Raw genomic sequence first — 20,267 nt, 5'->3', positions numbered from 1 at the left:
GGGACCTCTGGAGATCATCTAGTCCAACCCCCTGCCAAGGCAGGATCACCTGGAGCAGGTGACACAGGAACGCATCCAGGTGGGTTTGGAATATCTCCAGAGAAGGGAGACACCACAACCTCCCTGGGCAGCTGTTCCAGTGCTCTGCCACTCTCAATGGAAAGTTCTTCTGCATGTTGAGTCGGAACTTCTTGTGTTTTAGTTTATGGCCATTGCTCCTCATCCTGTTGCTGGGCACCAGTGACAGAGTCTGGCACCATCCTCGTGATGCCCACCCTTTGAGATATTTATATGCATTAATGAGATCCCCTCTCAGTCTCCTGAAGTCTCTCCTCATCAGAGATGTTCCAGATCCCTCATCATCTTTGTAACTCTCCATTGGACCCTCTCCAGGAGCTCCTTGTCTTTCTTGTACTGAGGGGCCCAGAACTGGACACAAGCACTCCAGATGTGGCCTCACTAGGGCCAAGTAGAAGGGGAGGATCACCTCCCAGACCTGCTGGCCACACTCTTCCCAATGCACCCCATGATCCCATCGGCCCTCCAGGCCCCAGGTTGCACTGCCAGCTTACATTCAACTTGTCATCCAGCAACACTCCCAGGTCCTTCTCTGCAGAGCTGCTCTCTGGTAGATCAGCCCCCAACCTGTGCTAGTACTTGGGGCTATTCCTCCCCAGGTGCAGGACCCTACACTTGCCCTTGTTGAACCTAATTAGGTTTCTCTCTGCCCAACTCTCCAGCCTATCAAGGTCCCATTGAATAGCAGTGCAGCCTACAGGTGTATCAGCCACTCCCCCCAGTTTTGTATCATCAGCAAACTTGCTCAGGGTATGTTCTATCCCATTGCTCAGGTCGCTGATAAACAAGTTGGATAAGACTGGACCCAGTATTGATTCCTGAGGAATGCCACTGACTACAGGCCTCCAACTGGATTCTGCTCCGCTGATCACGACCCTCTGAGCTCTGCCAGTCAGCCAGTTCTTGATCCACCTCACTGTCTACATTGGGTCTGACTGAGATAGAGTTCATTTTCCCTTAGCAGCCCTCACAGTGCTGTGCTTTGCATTGGAAGCTGGAAAGGTGTTGAGAACACACCAGTGTTTTGGCTGCTGCTGAGCAGCGCTGGCACAGCATCAGCGCTGTCTCTCAACATTCCCCCCCCATCAAGGGGCTAGGAGTGGGCAAGATCCTGGGAGGGGGCATAACCAGGCCAGCTGACCCAAATTACCCAAAGGGATATTCCATACCATATGACGTCAGCTCAGATATAAAGGCTAAGGGAAGGAAGAGGAACAGGGGGGCATTCTTTATTCTACAATGTTTGCCTTCCGGAGCAACCACTATGCATGGTGAAGCCCTGCTTCCCGGGAAATGTCTGAACATTGCTCACTGATGGGAAGTAGAGATTAACTTTTCCCTTTTGCTTATGCACGCGAAAACTTTTGCTTTTCCTTTTTTTGCTTTAGTAAACTGCCCTATCTTAACCTACGAGTTGTTTTCCATCTTATTTTCTTGCCCCTGTCCCGCTGGGGAGTGATAGAATAGCTTGGTGGGCACCTGGTGCCCAGCCAAGTTCAAACCACTACACTATCCATTCATCCAACCCACATTTCCTGAGCTTACCTACAGGGATGTTATGGGAGATGGTGTCAAAAGCCTTGATGAAGTAGAGGTAGACAACATCCACTGCTCTCCCCTCATCGACCCATCCTGCCATGCCATCACAGAAGGCTATCAGATTGGTCAAGCATGATTTCCCCTTGGTGAATCCATGCTGATTACTCATGATGACCTCTTCTTCTACAGGCTTGTTGATGACCTTCAGAATTACCTGCTCCATCACCTTTCCAGGGATGGGGGTGAGGCTGACTGGCTGGTAGTTTCCTGCGTCCTCTGTCTTGCCCTTTTTAAAGATGGGAATAACATTGGCCTTCCTCCAATCATCGGGCACCTCTCCTATTCTCCACAATTTTTTCAAAGATGATGGAGAACTGCAGAGTAACAACAGTAACAACACCTGACAGCTCCCTCATCACCCATAGGTGCATCATGGGCTCATGGATTTATGGGTGTTAAGTCTGTTTAGCCAATCTCTAACGCAACCCTCTACGACCAGGGGAAATTTCCTTTCTCTGGCCTTCCTCTCTTACCTGAGGTCTGCGACTCCTGAGAGCCATCCTCAGCAGTGAAGACTGAGGCAAAGAAGGCATTCAGTAATTCTGCCTTCTCTGTGTCTTCCATTACCAAGACACCCATTGGATTCAGCAGAGGCCCCACATTTTCCCTAATCTTCCTTTTGTTGCTGATATACTTGTAGAAGCCCTTCTTTTTATCCTTGATGTCCTTTGCCAGACTCAATTCCAAGTGGGCCTTGGCTTTCCTTGTCGCATCCCTGCATACCCTGACAACATTCCTATAGTCCTCCCACATGGCCTGTTCCTTTTTCCACATCCCATAAATTTCTTTCTTGTGTTTGAGATTTGCTAGAAGCTCCCTGCTCATCCATGCAGATCTCCTGCCCCCTTTCCCTGATTCCTTGCTCATGGGGATACATTGGTCTTCAGCTTGGAGGAAGAAGTGCTTAAATATTGACCACTTCTCTTGGACTCCTTTCTCTTCTAAAGCCCCATCCCATGGGATTCCTCTAAGCAGGTCCCTGAAGAGGCCAAAGCTGGCTCTCCTAAAGTTTAAGGTTCTAGTTCTGCTAACTGTTTTGCTTCCCCATGCAGGATCCTGAGTTCCACCATCTCATGGTCGCTACAGCCAAGGCTGCCCCCAACCTTCATGTCTTCAACCAGTCCCTCCTGGTTTGTTAGTACAAGGTCCAGCAACACACCTTTCCTTGTTGGCTCCTCCACCACTTGCATCAAAAAGTTATCATCTATGATCTGCAGGAACTTCCTGGACTGTGTGTGCTGGGCCGTGTTAACTCTCCAACAAATATCAGGGTGGTTGAAGTTCCCCAGGAGAATCAGGGCCTGTGACCGCAAGGCTATTTCCAGTTGCCCATAGAAAGCCTCATCAACTTCCTCCTCCTGATCAGGTGGCCTGTAGTAAACACCCGCAACAATGTCACCCATATCAGCCTGTCCCTTAATTCTCACCCATAAACTCTCACCTCATTTGTCTGTCCCTGGGTAGAACTCAATACATTCCAGTTGCTCTCTCACATAAAGATCAACTCCACCACCTCGCTTCTCTGACCTGTCCTTTCTAAAAAGTACATACCCATCCACAACATTCCAGTCATATGAGCTGTCCCACCATGCCTCTGTCATTGCAATGAGATCATGGCCCTGCAACCGCACATAGATTTCCAGTTCTTCCAGTTTATTCCCCATGCTGCATGTGTTTGTATACAGACACTTCAGAGAGGTAATCAGGCATGCAGGTTCCCTAGAAGGAGTATAAGAGGATTCACCATAGCCATAACCACCCTCTATGTGGTTTTTCCTTTGATCCTTATCTTGAGGGGCAGTCAAGGAACATCATTCACTGCAATGACTGGTATGACCTACTCCCCAGGAGGAAGCAATGGCATGAGCACTGCCACGTTGGACCCCACCCCCGAGTCCTTTGGTTTAAAGCCCATCTCACCAAATTGGCCAACCTGCTGCCAAAACTTCTCTTGCTCTTTTTAGACAGGTGGATCCCACCCCTCCCTAACAGGCTGATGCCTTAGGTTTAAACTTTTATATTTTTCAAATCCTGTACTGCTTAGTGGGTAACTCTGAAGATTCATGTGGCCTGTTAACTACTGTTTTCTCATGCTGGTTAGACATAACAAAGCCTCTCTAGGTTTGCTCTTCAAGGACACCAGACACCAAAATGTGTAAACTAAAGCCTAGAGGGGGAGCAAACTTGGGGTAATTACACCATTAACTGAGGTTATAATTGGAGAATTAACCCTGATATGCAAATGGACCAAACTTATAAAAGTGTGAAGAACCCGTGACCCAGGGTCCATCTTGGGTGTAGCCTTTTGACTGCCCAGGGTGTATCTTTGAAGGCCCTTCAAATAAATACCTACTTTTATTCTCTTATTCTTGTCTAGTCTCTTTTTAGGTGGCTTGTCGGGGTCCTTCCCCCTGCCATGTAGCCCTGGGAGAGGGGCCCTGAGGGTACATAGACGGGGTTTCCCTCGCCCCTGGTCAGCCTCGTTCCCATTGGTTGTTCTGTGTTTCCCTGCGCGGGCAAGGACCCTCGGGTCCCAGACTGTGAGAGTTCCTCGGCAGAGCTCTGGTCATGCGGCTGGAGAAATAAACATCTCTGAAACATCTATCAAGAATCCGTCCATATATATTTCTTTCTAAGGGCCTCCTGGTTTGACATAGGCGTGTTACAGTAATCCCCGCTGTAACAAATGGTAGTGAATTGCGGGCAGAACGATCCCCAATCCCTAAGTGACTGATTTGTGTGAGTAAACCCTGGAAACTTTGGATTCCTCTTCTTGGTTTTGTTTTGCTATTCCATATCTAAACTATGGAGGAACGGTGGGAAGACTCTTGGCTCTCAGAGCTGCATATGGACATTTATCTTAAACTTGAAAAGATTCTTGAACAACGATTTGTAAATTTTAGCTTAATTCAAGCTCAAAAAGAACTGAAACACTTCCTGGCATGGTTAAGAACTTTTTCTATGTTTCTTGGGATTTAATTCTTACCAAAGACTTTTGGAAGACCGTTTGGACACAGTTAATTTTTGAGTCAAAATACATGCCGATGGAAGAATATTTTTGTGAATATTATTTAATTACCGAGACTGTTGAGCAATGTCAGCCATGTCCTGGCTCAGGGGAGCTTGGCTCAGGGACCGTGCGACCCAGGCCACGTGGACCAAGCCCTCTGAGAGCAGCAGCGAGGCAGTTCCGGCGTGCGGGCGGAGCCACCCAAGCTGCAGTGTCGGTGGCGGAGCGAGGTGCGGCGGGAGCCTGCCTGGCCCCGCGCAGCGCGTGGTGGAGTGAGCCCCGTGAACGCCCGACCGAGATGGGCGGCGCATGGACGGTGGCTGGCGGCGGCGGCGGTGGAGCGGAGAGGTCCCCAGCCGAAACGCGCGCTGGAGCAGGGCGCAGGGGGGTCACCGCTCGGGGGTCTGGCCAAGATGCAGCGCTTGGCATCGGCAGCAAAGCTGCGACCACAGGAGGCGACGCACAGAGAACTGAGCGGTGCAGCCTGGCCTGGCCCACACAGCCCTGGGAAGAGCGCGCAGGCAAGAGCAGCTCTGGAAATTCCAACACGGGAGCGGGCGAAAGAGAAAGCAAGAACGCAGCGAGACAGAAAACAGCAGCCACTCGGAAAAAGGAAAATATTGGAGCTAATGTTTTAGGAATAGTAAAGTGGTATAATGTTAAACAAAATTATGGTTTTATAACAAGATGTGACAACCAGCAAGACATATTTGTGCATAGAACTGCTATTAAAAAGAATAACCCTGAAAAATGCATCCCAAGCTTGGGAGATGGAGAGGTGGTGGAATTCAAAATTATACTAGGTAGAAAAGGGTTACAAGCATCGCAGGTCACTGGGCCTGATGGTGTTTCTGTAAAAGGCAGTATATATGCTAAAAACCGTAGTCATGTTAGACAATATCTCCACTGTAGGCCCTCCCTACAGTCTCCCTTTCCTAATCCCACCTTTCCCTTTTATCCTATGTCCTATTACCCCCAGTGTATTCCCAATCCGTTTTTTCATCCATGGTTTCCCTCACAAAAACATACCTTTGCCAATTGTTTCCCCAAAAATCCCTTTCCAGTGCCGAGTGGGGGATGAAAAGGGGGAGGGAAGAAATTAAACCCTCTCCTACCTCAGTTTCCCCACAAAGCATGCTCAGAGAGTCCTGTCTCCCTTCTGTCAGCCTTAAGATGTTCCAGAGAATCTGTTTGGACATTTAAAGACTCAGGAGGGTGGCTTGTATTGTTTTAAAACTGTTCTTGTTATGTTTATCCAGTTGTTTTCAATGTTAAGTTTTAAATCTCTTTTTGTTAAAAATAAACGGGTGAAATGTCAGGGTCCCTTCCCCCCTGCCATGTAGCCCTGGGAGAGGGGCCCTGAGGGTACAGAGACGGGGTTTCCCTAGCCCTTGGTCAGCCTCGTTCCCATTGGTTGTTCTGTGTTTCCCTGCGCGGGCAAGGACCCTCGGGTCCCGGACTGTGAGAGTTCCTCGGCAGAGCCCCGGCCATGCGGCTGGAGAAATAAACATCTCTGAAACATCTACTAAGAATCCGTCCATATATATTTCTTTCTACAGGCCTCCTGGTTTGACATACGCGTGTTACAGTATCCCCGCTGTAACAGTGGCCACCTCAAAGCATCAGTTTTTGGCACCCCAGATGGGACAACAAGGCTTCTGGAAATCTTCTGGACTGAGAAAGATCCAGCTCAGCTCCACCCCCCCTGCTGGCACAATCATTAAAGCACAACCCATTGCCATAAAAGCCAAAACCTTCTTGATGGCACCAGCCACAGATCCAGACTGATCTGCACTATGCATCTGCTTCTGGCTGTCCCCATTTCTCTGATCAGTAGGATAGATGAGAAGATGACTTGGACACCGATGTTTTTCACCAACCTTGCCAGGGCTTTATAGTCTTCCTTGATCCTACCTACTTTTTGGCTTGCAGCATCATTTATACCCACATGAAAAAGTAATAGAGGGTAGTAGTCTGTACTTTTGACAAGTTGGGGCACTCTCGGCAACATCACGGATATCAGCCCCCAGTAGGCAGTATACCTCTCCCAACTCTATCAGGCCGGCAGATGGGTGCCTCAGTGTCCCATAAGAGTCACCCACTATGATCATTCAACATTTCTTTTTATGGTAACTACCATGCGCTGCTGGTACAGGTTCCCTTTGTTGGCCTTGCTCATGGAAATCTAGTCTTTACAGCATCATATCTTTTTGGGACACCTTCCACTAGATCAGGTTACTCAAGGCCCCATCCAACAGCCCCAACTCTCTTAGGCGTTCCTCATAGCAGAGGTGTTCCTGCCCTCTAATCATCTTGGTGGCCTCCTCTGGACTTGCTCCAACAGGTTGATGTCCTTCCTATGCTGGGGACCCCAGAGCTGGAGGCAGCACTGCAGGTGGGGGTCTCACCAGAGCAGAGGGGCAGAATCCCCTCCTCCTCTGCTCCCCACACTGTGGGATCAGCCCAGCACATGGGGGGTTTCTGGGTTCCAGCACACATGGATGAGGCATGTCCAGCCTCTCACCAACCAGCACCCCCAAGTCCTCCCCAGGGCTGCTCTTGATCTGTTCATCCCCCAGCCTGTATTGATCCCAGGGATTGCCTGACCAAGGTGCAGCACCAGCACTTGGTCTTTTTAAACCTCATGAGAATCCCATGGGACACTTCTTGAGCTTGTCCAGGTCCCTCTGGATGGCCCCGTCCTTCAGGTGTGTCACCTGCACCACTCAGCTTCGTGTCATCTGCAAACCTGCTAAGGGTGCCCTCGATCCCTTTGTGTCATTAATGAAGATATTAAATAACACTGGTCCCAATACAGACCCCTGAGGGACACCACTGGTCACTGATGTCCGTTGGGACTCAGAGCTGTTGACTACAACCCTCTGGATGCGACCATCCAACCGATTCTTTCTCCCCTGAAGAGTCCACCCATCAAATCCATCTGTCCCCAATTTAGAGAGAAAGATGTTGTGGGGCTCCATGTCAAAGGCTTTATAGAAGTCCACAGAAAGGACATCTGTAGCCCTTCCTTTGTCCACTGATGGAATAACTCCATCAGAAGAGGTCATTGGGTTGGTCAGGCAGGACTTGCCCTTGGTGAAGCCATGCTGGCTGTCCCAAATCACCTCCCTGTCCTCCATGTGCCTTCACAGAGCTTCCAGGAGGATCTGTTCCATGATCTTCCCAGGCACAGGGGTGAGGCTGACAGGGCGGTGGTTCCCAGGGTCCTCCTGTCTACACTTTTTAAAGATGGGGACAATGTTTCCCTTTTTTCAGTCACCTGAGACTTCACCTGACTGCCATGGCTTTTCAAATATCATGGAGAGTGGCTTGGCAACTACATCAGCCAATTCCCTCAGGACTCTGGGATGCATCTCATCGGGTCCCATAGACTTATGTACGTTCAGGTACCTCAGCTGGTCATGAGCCTGATCTTCACTTAGAGTGGGAGGGACTTTGCTCCCCCAGTCCCCATCCTGCTGTCCATCCATTCAACAGGTGTGGGAAGAGAGGTTGGCATTGAAGACTGAGGCAAAAAAGTTGTTGAGTACCTCAGCCTTCTCCTTGTCCATTGTTACCAGTTTTCCAGCACTGTTTACCAGGGGGGTAACACCTTCTTTGACCTTCCTTTTCTGGCTGACAGACCAGTAGAAGCCCTTCCTGTTATTCTTTGCGTCCCTTGCCAGGTTTGGTTCCAGCTTTGCCTTGACCTTCCCGACCCCATCTCTACACAACTGGACTGCACCTCTATACTCTTCCCAGGATACCTATCCTTGTTTCTGTTGCCTGTGCATTTCCTTCTTACCCTTTAGTTTGACCAGCAGGCCCCTACTCAGCCATGCCCATCTCTTTCCTTCCTCGCCCAATTCCTTGCTCCTGGGGATCAGTGGCTCTTGTGCTCTATGGAAGGCTTCCTTAAACATCTGCCAGCTCTATTCTGCTTCCTTGTCCCTGATGGCAGTTTCCCAGGGGTTCCTATTGACTGACTCCTAGAAGAGCTGGAAGTTTGCTTTCCTAAAGTTCATGGTCCCAACTTTACTCTTCCTCTCCATAATTCTACCAGGCACTCAAGTGAGCCTGTCAGGCCTGTAGCATCCAGGATCATCCTTCTTGCCCTTCTTTACAATTGGGATGTTTGCCAGCTTCCAGTCAGCTGGGACCTCTCCAGATTCCCAAGACCATTCAAAAATCATTGAGAGAGGCTTTGTGGTGACATCAGCAGCTCTTTGAGGAGCCAAAGATGGAGGCAAAGAATGCATTAAACATCTCTGTCTCATCTGTATCCCTGTTTGTGAGGTGACCATCCTCATCCTGTAATGGGCCGATGTTATTTCTTCACTGTCTTTTGCTATTAATGTATTTTAAAAACTCTTTTTATTGTCCCCCACAGTTCTGGCAGCTCCAACTCCAGTTGAGCTTTGGCCACATAAATTTTCTCCCTCTAGTGGCAAGCAGCATTTCTGTATTCTTCCCATACCACCTAACCTTGCTTCCACTGGGCACACACCTTCCTTTTTTGCCTTATTTCCAAGAGGAGATCCCTGTTCTGCCACGCCTGGCCTTCTGCCTCGCCTGCTTGACTTCCAACATTGGGCAATTTCCTGCTCCTGTGCCCTTAGGAGGTGATGTTTAAAAAGTGACCAGCACTGATGGACCCCAGCACCTTCAGAAGTTTTTTCCCAGGGGACCTTACTCACTAGTTCCCTGAGCAGCCTGAAGTCTGCTCTCCTCATGTTCAGAGTTGAGGTTTTGCTGGCACTTTTCCTCCCGTCAACAGATTTTAAACTTGATCTCTTCATGGTCACTGTGGCCAAGTTGGCTGCCAATCACCACTTTGCTCACAAGATCCTATGTTGACAAGCAGCAGATCAAGGAGGACATATTTCTGAGTCAGCTCCCTTAGGACCTGTTCCATGAAGTTGTCATCCATGTGTTTTAGCAATCTTCTGGACCTGTTTGTACCAGCTGTGTGATATTCCCAGTTAACAGCTGGCAAGTTCAAGTCCCCCATAAGGACAAGGGTGGTTGATTTAGAGGTGTTCCTCAAAGAATAATTCATCAGTGTCATGGTCCTGGCTAGAAGGTCTATAGAAGATTTTCACAATGACATCCTCATTATTTGTTTGCCCCTTGATTCTTACCCAGAGGATCTCAACCGTGCCATGGCCAACTGTAAGCTCCACACATTCCAGTCCCTCCATTACATACAGTGCCACACCCCCCCGAACCTCACCTGCCCTTCCTATCCCTCCTGAAGAGACTGTAATCATCCATCACGACCACACCAGTCTTGAAGTAATTCAGAGCTGTACAATCACAGTCTCCAAGTCTCCAGAAGTCCTTGCTACTTCCATGTCAGAAGTACAGAAATGCAGTCTGTACCCATACCTTCAGGAATTGCCTCACATTTCTATGTTATATAAGAAAGTTTAGATATAATATCCTTCCTGTGTTTTTTCTCTGGACTGGTGTCTAGTGCCATTCTTTTTGTCCTCCCAAACAAACAATTAATTATTTTGCAAACTTTCTTTATCAAAGTTTGCAATTTGTCAACCAAACTTTCAAGGACAAATGATAGTAGCAACAAAAAGCTCAGTGTAGGTACTTGCTGTTTCTCACTGGAAAATTTATCAGCATAACCAATCGCTTTCACTCCAAATTATAGGCCAAAACCTCGCCATCAGGGATTACCTATTCTAAATAGCACTAATTATCCACACCTCTTCAATACATTTCTAAAATGCAAGATTAGAGGAAGTAAACATCTGGAAAGATTCTTGCAGCATCAAGAACTGGTTCTCTCAATCAGGGTTTATTAATTTCTTTAAGAAGTCAAAATGGTAACATCATTAGTAACAGTATTTCAGTTGTGTGCTTTATCAATGAGAAAAGTAAAACTAACAGGTAAATCAAAAAGCTCCTCTTCCACTTTTTCAGCCTCTCAAATGCTGAAATGTTACAATCTGAATTTTACAATCAGATTGTTTTCAGAAATATTCATGAAAGGTATACCTTCAAAACGAGTTCCAAGACAACCAATTGAAACAGCAGCAACTTTAACCAGAAAAATAATTCAAATATTCTTCTGGCTGAGTGGTGTTACCAAACAAGTTATATTTCTTTAAGAAGAAACCTATGCAGCAGTGGAGGAAGATGTTGGAAAATTCTTTTAACTTTAGCACAATAGTGTATGATCCCTGTATCAGTGGTTAATGCTTAGTTTTGTACTATACAGTGCTTAGTACAAATGCCAGAGATTACTGTGGCCTTGTGTTAACTCCCTACATCTGTGACTAATAAGTCTTATGCCAGCTAATGCTTCCTTGTTTAATTATATCAGTGATTAATATGTACTAGCAGATGTCTTAGTTTTGAGAACAGAGAGTGCTGGAGTAAAGAATGATAAGGGAAGTGCATTGTGACCTGACCACATATTTGAGATACTCTCAAGGAGAAAAGATTCATCAGATGATCCAGAAACATAAAAGGGAATTTTAAAGAATGGGATGTTCCCAAATGACCACCAAAGACCCTAAAAAGACCCCTACTCATATCCAAATAAGTTCATGGAAATAACAAGCATATATGCATGTATTTGGGAAATGTGATGAAAATATAATAGACATAAGATGAATATATATTAGTTTTAGGAATATAATCTGGTCTGTTAGGTTACTGCACATGCATGCTTTGAGCAGAATTCCCCATGCATCCAGTGCTGCTAATAAAGCAATGTTTGCTTTCTAACAAAAAAATTGGAGCATTTATTTCCTGGTTTTCGGTGACAGTGGTAATCATATATTTGAGTGGAAGTAGCTTAGATTCACAATGTTGTTAAACTGACAAGCTCAAACATCAATTTTGTGTACAGAGTTAAAGAAAAACAACCACATTTAGTCTCTGCCATTTACACGTCTCACAACAAGTCCTTTAGTACAAAACCTCCTAAAATACTGATGATGCTGGCATGCTATACAATTACTTCTCACTTGCATTTGAGCCATATTTCTTCTATCACTGTTTACGACAGTATATGCCTGCAGAAGATGAACCACAGAGATCATTTAGCAGTCACAGGATCATAGGATAATTCAGTTAAGAAGGAACCCCAGGATGCCTTTAGTTGATCCTTGTGCTCAAAGAAGGGTGAGCAAGACCATGTGTCCTGGTTCCAGGACAGGGTTAATTTTTGCAGTAGCTGTGAAGGGGCATGGCCAGGACCTGAAGGTTATTCTATACTACCTCACATCATTGCTGGGAGTAAGGAGAAAGGGAGTGTCTTCTGGGGACAAGGGGCTCCTTCCAGTAAGTGGGGGGCAGAGGGAGCCATCCAGTATTGTCTATTGGGGGGGGGGGGGGGGGTTTCCATGTGAATAATTTCCTTTCTTGTACCCTTTGTCATTAGTATTGTTGCTGTCACTGTTCCTTTTCTTATCTCATTGCTGTTTCTAGTAAATTGTTCTTATCTCAACCCATGATCCTTGCCTTTTGTGTCTCCAATTCTCCTCTCCAGCCCACCACAGTAGGAGGGGGAGGGGAAAATGGGGGATCGAGAGAGGGGCACGTGGTTTGGGAGAGTCTTGGTGGGGGCACTGAATTGGGAAGTACCACTCCTAAACCACGACACCATGTTATGCAGGGCTTATCCAGCCAGGTCTTGAAAACATCCAAGAATGAAAAATGCACAGATTCTCTGGGCTTTTCCAATGCTCAAGTGTCCTGATAGTGAAAAAGGTTTTCCTTATACCTAGCCAGAACCTCCCATTTCAATCTAAGTCCATTGTCTCTCATCCTTGTTCCACAACACTGTGGAAAGCCTAACTCAAGTCTTCCTGATAATCTCATAAGTATGAGGAAACTGCTCTAAGGTCTGTCTGTCCATTGAGTGTCATCCCATCTGTGTCCCTGTTGTCATCATCATCCATGTCCCCCCTCAAAGACTTGTTTTATCCAGGCTGCACAACCCTAATACTCTCACCTTCTCTGGAATCTCCCCCATCTCCTCTTCTTCCTCTCCACCTAATCTGACCACCCATAAAGACTTTTGTTTCAGGATTAAAGAGAAGAAAATACTATTGCATCTTTTTACTATTTCCATGTAAATACATAAGCACTGAAAACTTAAATTAGCAAGGATATGCCCAAACTCCTACCTTACTAAATCTCATCTATCTCAGTCATTGCTTCTTAGGGAGAATATTAAAAACAGCAGTATGCATTACATATTTTAGCATAAAGAATTATTTTCTCACCTGACTGACAGTTTACCCTATTCCTTCTCCACAGCTAAGGTTTTCAGGCTTCATTTATGCTATATATATTGTGTTCATTGAACTACTTTTAATTTCATGTTCATAAAATTTGATTACTGCAATCAAGACAAGCATTGCATGTTAAAACACTTTTGAGCTGGTTAAGAGTTCAATACTTGTAATGCTGCCTTTAAATAATTTCTTATGTAGAGCAACTGAAACCATTCCTTTAAAGAATTTAATCCTCATATTGGAAAGGATTTAAAATTATTCTGTCCTTCATGAATTTGAGCTTTGTTTTGTGATATGATTAGTCAATTTTTGAACCTTCAGAAATTTCTTCTGAATCAGGGCTCGGAATAATTTTGTATCCAAAACTTAATGACATACTCTTTAGTACTATTGGAATACAGAAGTTGGGAGAACTAACTAAATACCTCTTTAAATTCTGTTTTTTAAAATTGGGAAAAAATACATTGATATATATGACTGCTAGATTACCTTTAAGGGTTCCATCACTTCCAGATGGAGAGCAGACTGACTGTGGTGACCTCAAGGAAAAAGATGCAGCATTCCTTACTGAAGGATCGCCATCCTAAAGTGACCACGATAAAAAAAAAAATCATGAACACTTCATAAAATAAAGACTGAAATTAGTACATATACTGATAGAATGGATTGGATGAAAAAGCATACAAAAATATTAGAAAAATATTTATTTATAAAGAAAAGTTGTAATTTGGACTGCTATTAGACTACTATATAGGCAAAATTCCAGAAAACAATCAGCCTTAAGAATTTAGAACCAGAACATGCACACAAAAATAAATCCATGTATGTCTTCCAGCTAAATAAGCACTTTTGGTCGACATTAAGATTCCATTTAAAAGTTTTTTGTTACATATAGTAAAGAGCTGAAAAACAGAAAGATGAACTCTCTACAATACTGACTGAAAGAAATTAAGTATAATAAGTAAATTTTTCTCTTTTTTAAACAAATTCAGCTTTCTTCAAATTAGCATACCCTTAAAGTTTATTAGAATGCTATTTTACTTTTACAGTTAAGCAAAGCAAAACTTTGTAATCATACACTCCAGCTTAAACACATCAGGATTGAACAAAATCTGTAAGCACACCCATTTCGGCAACTGAGATAGATGGATAGCAACTACACACTCCCTCTGACAACGGCCAAACAGCCAATTTCCACGTGCATAGTAGTAGATCAGCCACTGTACATGTTATGCCTTGTGAAGGCATAGTTCACACTGCTTAAGGATAAAGAAAATAGTTTGATATTTATGGACTGAAAGTGCTTACAAGGCAAAGAATATAAATTCATAAGAAACCAGATTTCATCAATTTCATCATACATAGGCATTTACAAAACAAATCTATTAGATTTCTTTTCCCTCCCACAGCAAAATGAATCTAAAACTCATGATGTGCTATTAATTACACATATTTTTCTAACTCCTTGCAAAAAGACTTGTTGCCTGGTGAGAAAGCCTCATGTGCAAAGAAATCCAATATTCTGATTCAATGCAATAAAAAGAACTATACCTTAAACTTACATGTTTTTTATTGCAAGTCAAAATGAATTAATTTGCTGATGTAACAGTTACTTGTTTATTTAATACACTGAAAGTAAGGAGCTGATTTTTTTCAAACATGAAATATCTTTGAACTATAATAAATCTCAAACCCGCCAAAATACTGGGGGGAAAAAAAGCTTAGTAACTTTTTAAGATATATTTTTCATTAGAACAGGAGAGGTCCTCTACACATGGACTGCCAAGGACAATGGCAAAGACGTCTTTTATTAAATTAACTAAACTAACTAACTAGGTAGATGACCTTTCACGTTCACACATGCCATTCCTGAAAATTTGTCAGCTACTGTAGAAGTCCTCATTTACTGTTTCCTAGACCAGAACTTCATCAAATGGTGAAATGTAAGCACAAACTTATATTCTCGGCATGTTCTCACGAGCATTTGCAGCCCAGAAAGCCAATTGCAGCCTGGGCTACATCAAAAGCAGTGTAACCCAGCAGGTCAATGGAAGTGATTCTGTCCCTCTACTCTGCTCTGGTGAGACCCCACCTGCAGTGCTGCCCCCAGCTCTGGGGTCCCCCAGCACAGGAAGGACATGGACCTGCTGAAGTGAGTCCAGAAGAGGCCACCAAGATGATTAGAGAGATGGAGCACCTCTGCTATGAGGAAAGGCTATGAGAATTAGGACTCTTCAGCCTGGAAAAGAGAAAGCTCCAGGGAGACCTTAGAGCAGCCTTCCAATACCTGAAGGGAGCCTGCAACAAAGCCAGAGAGGGACTCTTTATCTGGGAGTGTAGCAATAGGACAAGGAGCAAGAGCTTTCCAGCCACTCTGCCCCAGCCTGGAGCTGCATGGGGTTGTTGTGACCCAAGGGCAGGACCTGGCACTTGGCCTTGTTGAACCTCATACAATTGGCCTTATCCCATTGCTCCAGCCTGTTGAGATCCCTCTGCAGAGCCTTCCTACCCTCCAGCAGATCAATGCTCCCACCCAACTTGGTGCCCTCTGTAAACTTACAGAGGGTGCACTTGATCCCCTCGTCCAGGTCATCAGTGAAGATGTTAAACAGGACTGGCCCCAATACTGAGCCCTGGGGAACCCCACTGGTGACTGGCTGCCAACTGGATATGACATCATTCCCCACCACTCTCTGGGCCTGGCCATCCAGACAGTTCCTAGCCCAGTGAAGAGAGTACCTGTCCAAGCCATGGGCTGCCAGCTTTTCCAGGAGACTGCTGTGGGAGACAGCATCAAAGGCTTTATTGAAGTGCAGGTAGTCACACACACAGCCTTTCCCTCATCCACTAAGTGGGCCACCTTGTTTTAGAAGAAGATCCGGTTGGTCAAGCAGGACCTGTCTTCCCTAAAACCCCTGCTGGCTGGGCCTGATCCCCTGGTTGTCCTGCATGTGTTGCATGATGGCATTCAAGATAATCTGTTCCATGACCTTCCCTGGCAACATGGTCAGGCTGACAGGTCTGTAGTTCCATGAATCCTCCTTCTGATCCTTGTTATAGATAGCTGCCACATTTGCCAACTTCCAGTCCCCTGGGACCTCCCCAGTTGACCAGAACTGCTGGTAAATGATTGGAAGTGTCTTGGGGAGATCCTCTACCAGCTCCCTCAGTACCCTTGGGTGGATCCCATCCAGCCCCATAGATGCGAGGGGGTCTAAGTAGCATACCAAGCCTTTTCCTCATCCTTTATCACTATGTTTCCCCCCACATCAAGTATAGGATGGAGATTCTCCTCGGCCCTCCTTTTGTTGCTAATGTATTTGTAGAAGCACTTTTTGTTGTCTTTTACAGCAGTAGCCAGATGAAGTTCTAGCTGGGCTTTGGCCCTTTGAATTTTCTCCCTGCATGACCTCACGACATCCTTGTAGTCCTCCTGAGCTGCCTGCCCCTTTTTCCAGAGGTGATGCACTCTCTTGTTCTCCCGGAGTTCCATTCAAAGCTCTCTGTTCAGCCAGGCTGGTCTTCTTCCCTGCTGGATCATCTTTTGGCACATGGGGACAGCCTGCTCCTCCTCCTTTCAGATTTCCTTCTTAAAGCACACCCAGCCTTCCTGGAGCCCTTTGCCCTTCAGGACTGCCTGCCAAGGAACTCTCTCAACCAGGCTCCCAAACAGGCCAGTCTGCCCTCTGGAAGTCCAAGGTGTCAGTTCTGCTGACCCCCCTGCTTACTCCTCTGAGAACAGAAAACTATCATTTCATGATCACTGTGCCCAAGATGGCCTGCAATTATCACATTCCACAACAGCCCATCTCTGTTCACAAACAGCAGGTCCAGTGGGGCACCTCCCCTGGTTGGCTCACTCACCAGCTGTGTCAGTTCTTCCACACACTCCAGGTACCTCCTGGACTGTTTCCTCTGCTGTGCTGTATTTCCAGCAGAGATCTGGTAAGTTGAAGTCCCCCACGAGAACAAGGGCCAGCGATCGTGAGACTTCTCCCAGCTGCTCATAGAACATTTTGTCTTCTTCATCCTGGCTGGGTGGTCTATAAGAGACTCCCACCAGGAGATCTGTCCTGTTGGCCTTCCCCTTGATTCTTACCCATAAACACTCAACCCTATCGGTACCATCATCAAGCTCCAGACAATCAAAACACTCCCTAACATACGAGAGGTATCTAAAGCCTCTCCTTCCTTGCTGATCCCTTATAAAGAGTTTATAGCCATCCATTGCAGCATTTCAGTCATGTGAGTCATCCCACCATGTCTCCATGATTGCAACTGTCATAGTTTCCCTGCTGTACCATGGCTTCCATTTCCCCCTGTTTGTTGCCCATGCTGCGTGCATTGGTGTAGATGCACTTCAGTTGCATTTGCTGATGATACAAAACTGGGATGAGTGGCTAATACACCTGTAGGCTGTGCTGCCATTCAGCGGGACCTTGATAGGCTGGAGAATTGGGTGGAGAGAAGCCTAATGAGGTTCAACAAGGGCAAGTGTAGGGTCCTGCACCTGGGGATGAATAACCCCAAGTACCAGCACAGGTTGGGGGTGACCTACTAGAGAGGTAGTAGAGGTAGTGATATATGGACATTTAATGCTAAGAACAGCTTCTTATTTTGAAGAATTTGCATTGCTGAAGCAGAGACTGAGAAAAATACCTGATGAAATTGTGTATGTTATATTCCTTCATTACAAAACTCTCTTGTTTAAGATACTACTTCTTAGCTAATATTTTTCATCAGCATAATTCTTGCATTTAAAAAGAAAAGACTAATAAAACTAATAACTCTCTTGGAGTTCCAGTGTATTAATCCCTGTAAGGAATTTAGGTAGCCTGGTATTATCAATACACTTGTTGAATACAACACTGTTTTTTGCTTCCACAAGCTAATTTAGGAAGACAAGAGTTGCCCCTAGTTTTCATAAGGTAAATTAAATACATCTTAAAAAAAAAGAAAAGAAAGGCCTGCTTGTCACCAGGTTTTGATCAAGTTTTGTAACTGTTGTAGGTATCACTAAGACCACACAGTTCAAAGAACTAAAGTCAAAAAATAAAAATGAAACTTAAGTGCTGTCCCCTTAAGACTGTGTGCCAAACTTATAAAGAAGAGTCACAACATGCTTCATCCACAGGATGAGATGCTCATTAAGAAAGTGAAGAAGTTGAAAACACCATGGGAAAAAGTTGCTGATTTTTTTCATTTATATTCAATACTTCAGCAAGAATTTCTCCCACATGAACTAAAGTCACTGGGAAAACATATAAATAAACCAGGCCATAAAAGCACATAACAGACCTGTAAGAAAAAATATTAAAAGGAATTTTTGCCTTTGACAACACTACTATATTACTGAATAGGTTATGCAATTGTCTCATCTAATTGACAGGGGAATCTTCAGAAAGACATGTTAACTATAAACCTATTTAGAATCTAGTATCGTTTACGTCAATATATTGATACAATAATTGCAGAGATGCTCTACCATCTCTTTATAATAAACTCACATGAGTAAGATTTTTTACTTTTAATACTTTCATCAGAATCGCTGTTACAAACTGTTCCAAAGGAAAGAAATCTAGAAAAATCTTAAAACTCGCACATTAAAGTTGCACAGTTGAGTGCACACATCTGAAACCAAAATATATTTTCAATGGTTTTATTCATCAACAGCATCCTCATAAAATATCTGACTTCTAAGGCAGCTAAACACATCCTTGCTTTATCATAGTAAATATTTGTTTTATCATCATAAACTGATCTAGGTAACATACATCACTACTTATCCTGTGCACCATCTGTAGATAGTCTTCATTTGAGCTATGTCTAGAATTATCAGCATGATGATTAGCTGAATTTCCAGACAATTGACTTGAAACTTTATTTTCATGGAGATTCCTCATCCCAGCTGTGACAATGGGACTGGATACTGAAGCTGAAATACAGAAAAATAAAAATAATGATACTAATATATTCACACAATCGATAACTCTAAAAACTCTCGCAGAAAAGGCCATAATATTAATGAGTTGGATGCAAGAGGTCTAGGATTGGAAAAAGAATCCCAACTTTCTTCACTGAATCCTTTTTCCACAAATACCTTGAATAAAATTAGTATCTAAGATTTGAATTTTCAAGAGACTTAAACCTAAATTCCATGTACAGATTAGCCAAGCTTCACTCCACATCTATCCTAATTACTGTCAGCATCATACTCATAGGTTATAGAAAACTTTATTTTCCTCTATATAATATGCATTCACTACCTTTAGTAACTTCCTAGGTATTCATGATACATATAACATTACATACACAACAGCTATTTAAATTCTAAGCACACTGCTAAACTTTAGGAACAGATGATTTAAAAGAATCTAACAAGAATTCTACTTACAAAAAAAGGATAATGCCTAGATACTTAACAGTGTTCATATTGTTCAAGATTGTTTTTAAAAAAGGGAAGAACAAAGAAATCCATTCATTCTGAAGGTCATCTTTGCCAGTTACTGCATCCCTTGAGTATAATTCTAGCCAACTTAGCCTAGCCTACACTGCAAAGGTTTGGTAAGGTTAAATAAGCTGGCTGCAAATCTTACATTACACTGGCAAAAATTATGTTTTCACCAGTACAAATAAAAAAATGCCATAGCTAACAAATAAAAAGTTCTAGGGTTTTTTTATTTTTCTATTGTCGTGTATATGTGACAACTATGCAAAATCAGTGTACACAGAGGAGAAGCATTAACACCAAGGTCACTGGTTCAATCCCTATATGGGCCATTCACTTAAGAGTTGGACTCAATGATCCTTCTGGGATTTTTTGAAATAAAATAAATACTACCACTCTGTACAGTCAGGAAAGCAAAGCTTAAGCATACCCAAAAAATTCCCTACCAACTCCAAGATTTGCATTAAGCATGTGACTCCTTCAAAGAAATTAGAGCTGTGAAACACACATGAAGGTAAAGCTGACATGAGATAGGAGAATAAAATAAATATCAAAGACTTACCTTGCTGCATCTGAGGATGTGGTGTATAACTTGGAGGATGTGAATATGGCATGTATCCTGCAGGACTTTGAGGAGCATATGGACTAGGCACTGGACTGTTCTGTTGTGCCAAAAATCTGTTACCAGAGCTTGTTTGTGGTGGCACAAACCGGCTAAAAAATAAAATGAAAAAGTTGGAAAAGGAAATTTATACAAATTTCTTATTTCTTTTAAAAGACTGAGGAAGCTGGGGGTGTTTAGCCTGGAGAAAAGGAGGCTCAGGGGACACTTTATTGTTGAAAGGAGGTAACAAGCGACAGGACAAGA

At 44.2% G+C, this 20,267-nt stretch overlaps 1 protein-coding gene across 5 annotated transcripts in view; it reads right to left on the bottom strand.

The window, feature by feature from the left end:
- Positions 1–20,267, bottom strand: part of LOC309584601 (nipped-B-like protein) — a 171,799-nt gene that overhangs the window by 92,444 nt on the left and 59,088 nt on the right. For all 5 annotated transcript variants that reach the window (XM_082300695.1, XM_082300697.1, XM_082300696.1 and 2 more), the window contains exons 6-8: positions 19,962–20,113; positions 18,726–18,886; positions 13,441–13,534 (exon numbers count right to left, since the gene is read on the bottom strand). In XM_082300695.1, the coding sequence (XP_082156821.1) occupies positions 13,441–13,534; positions 18,726–18,886; positions 19,962–20,113 (407 nt within the window). The remainder of the gene's footprint in view (positions 1–13,440; positions 13,535–18,725; positions 18,887–19,961; positions 20,114–20,267) is intronic.

The sequence above is a fragment of the Coloeus monedula genome (assembly GCF_965178545.1).
Source record: "Coloeus monedula genome assembly, chromosome: W".
Classification (NCBI taxonomy): Eukaryota; Metazoa; Chordata; class Aves; order Passeriformes; family Corvidae; genus Coloeus; species Coloeus monedula.
This window is presented reverse-complemented; position numbering and strand designations above follow the sequence as displayed.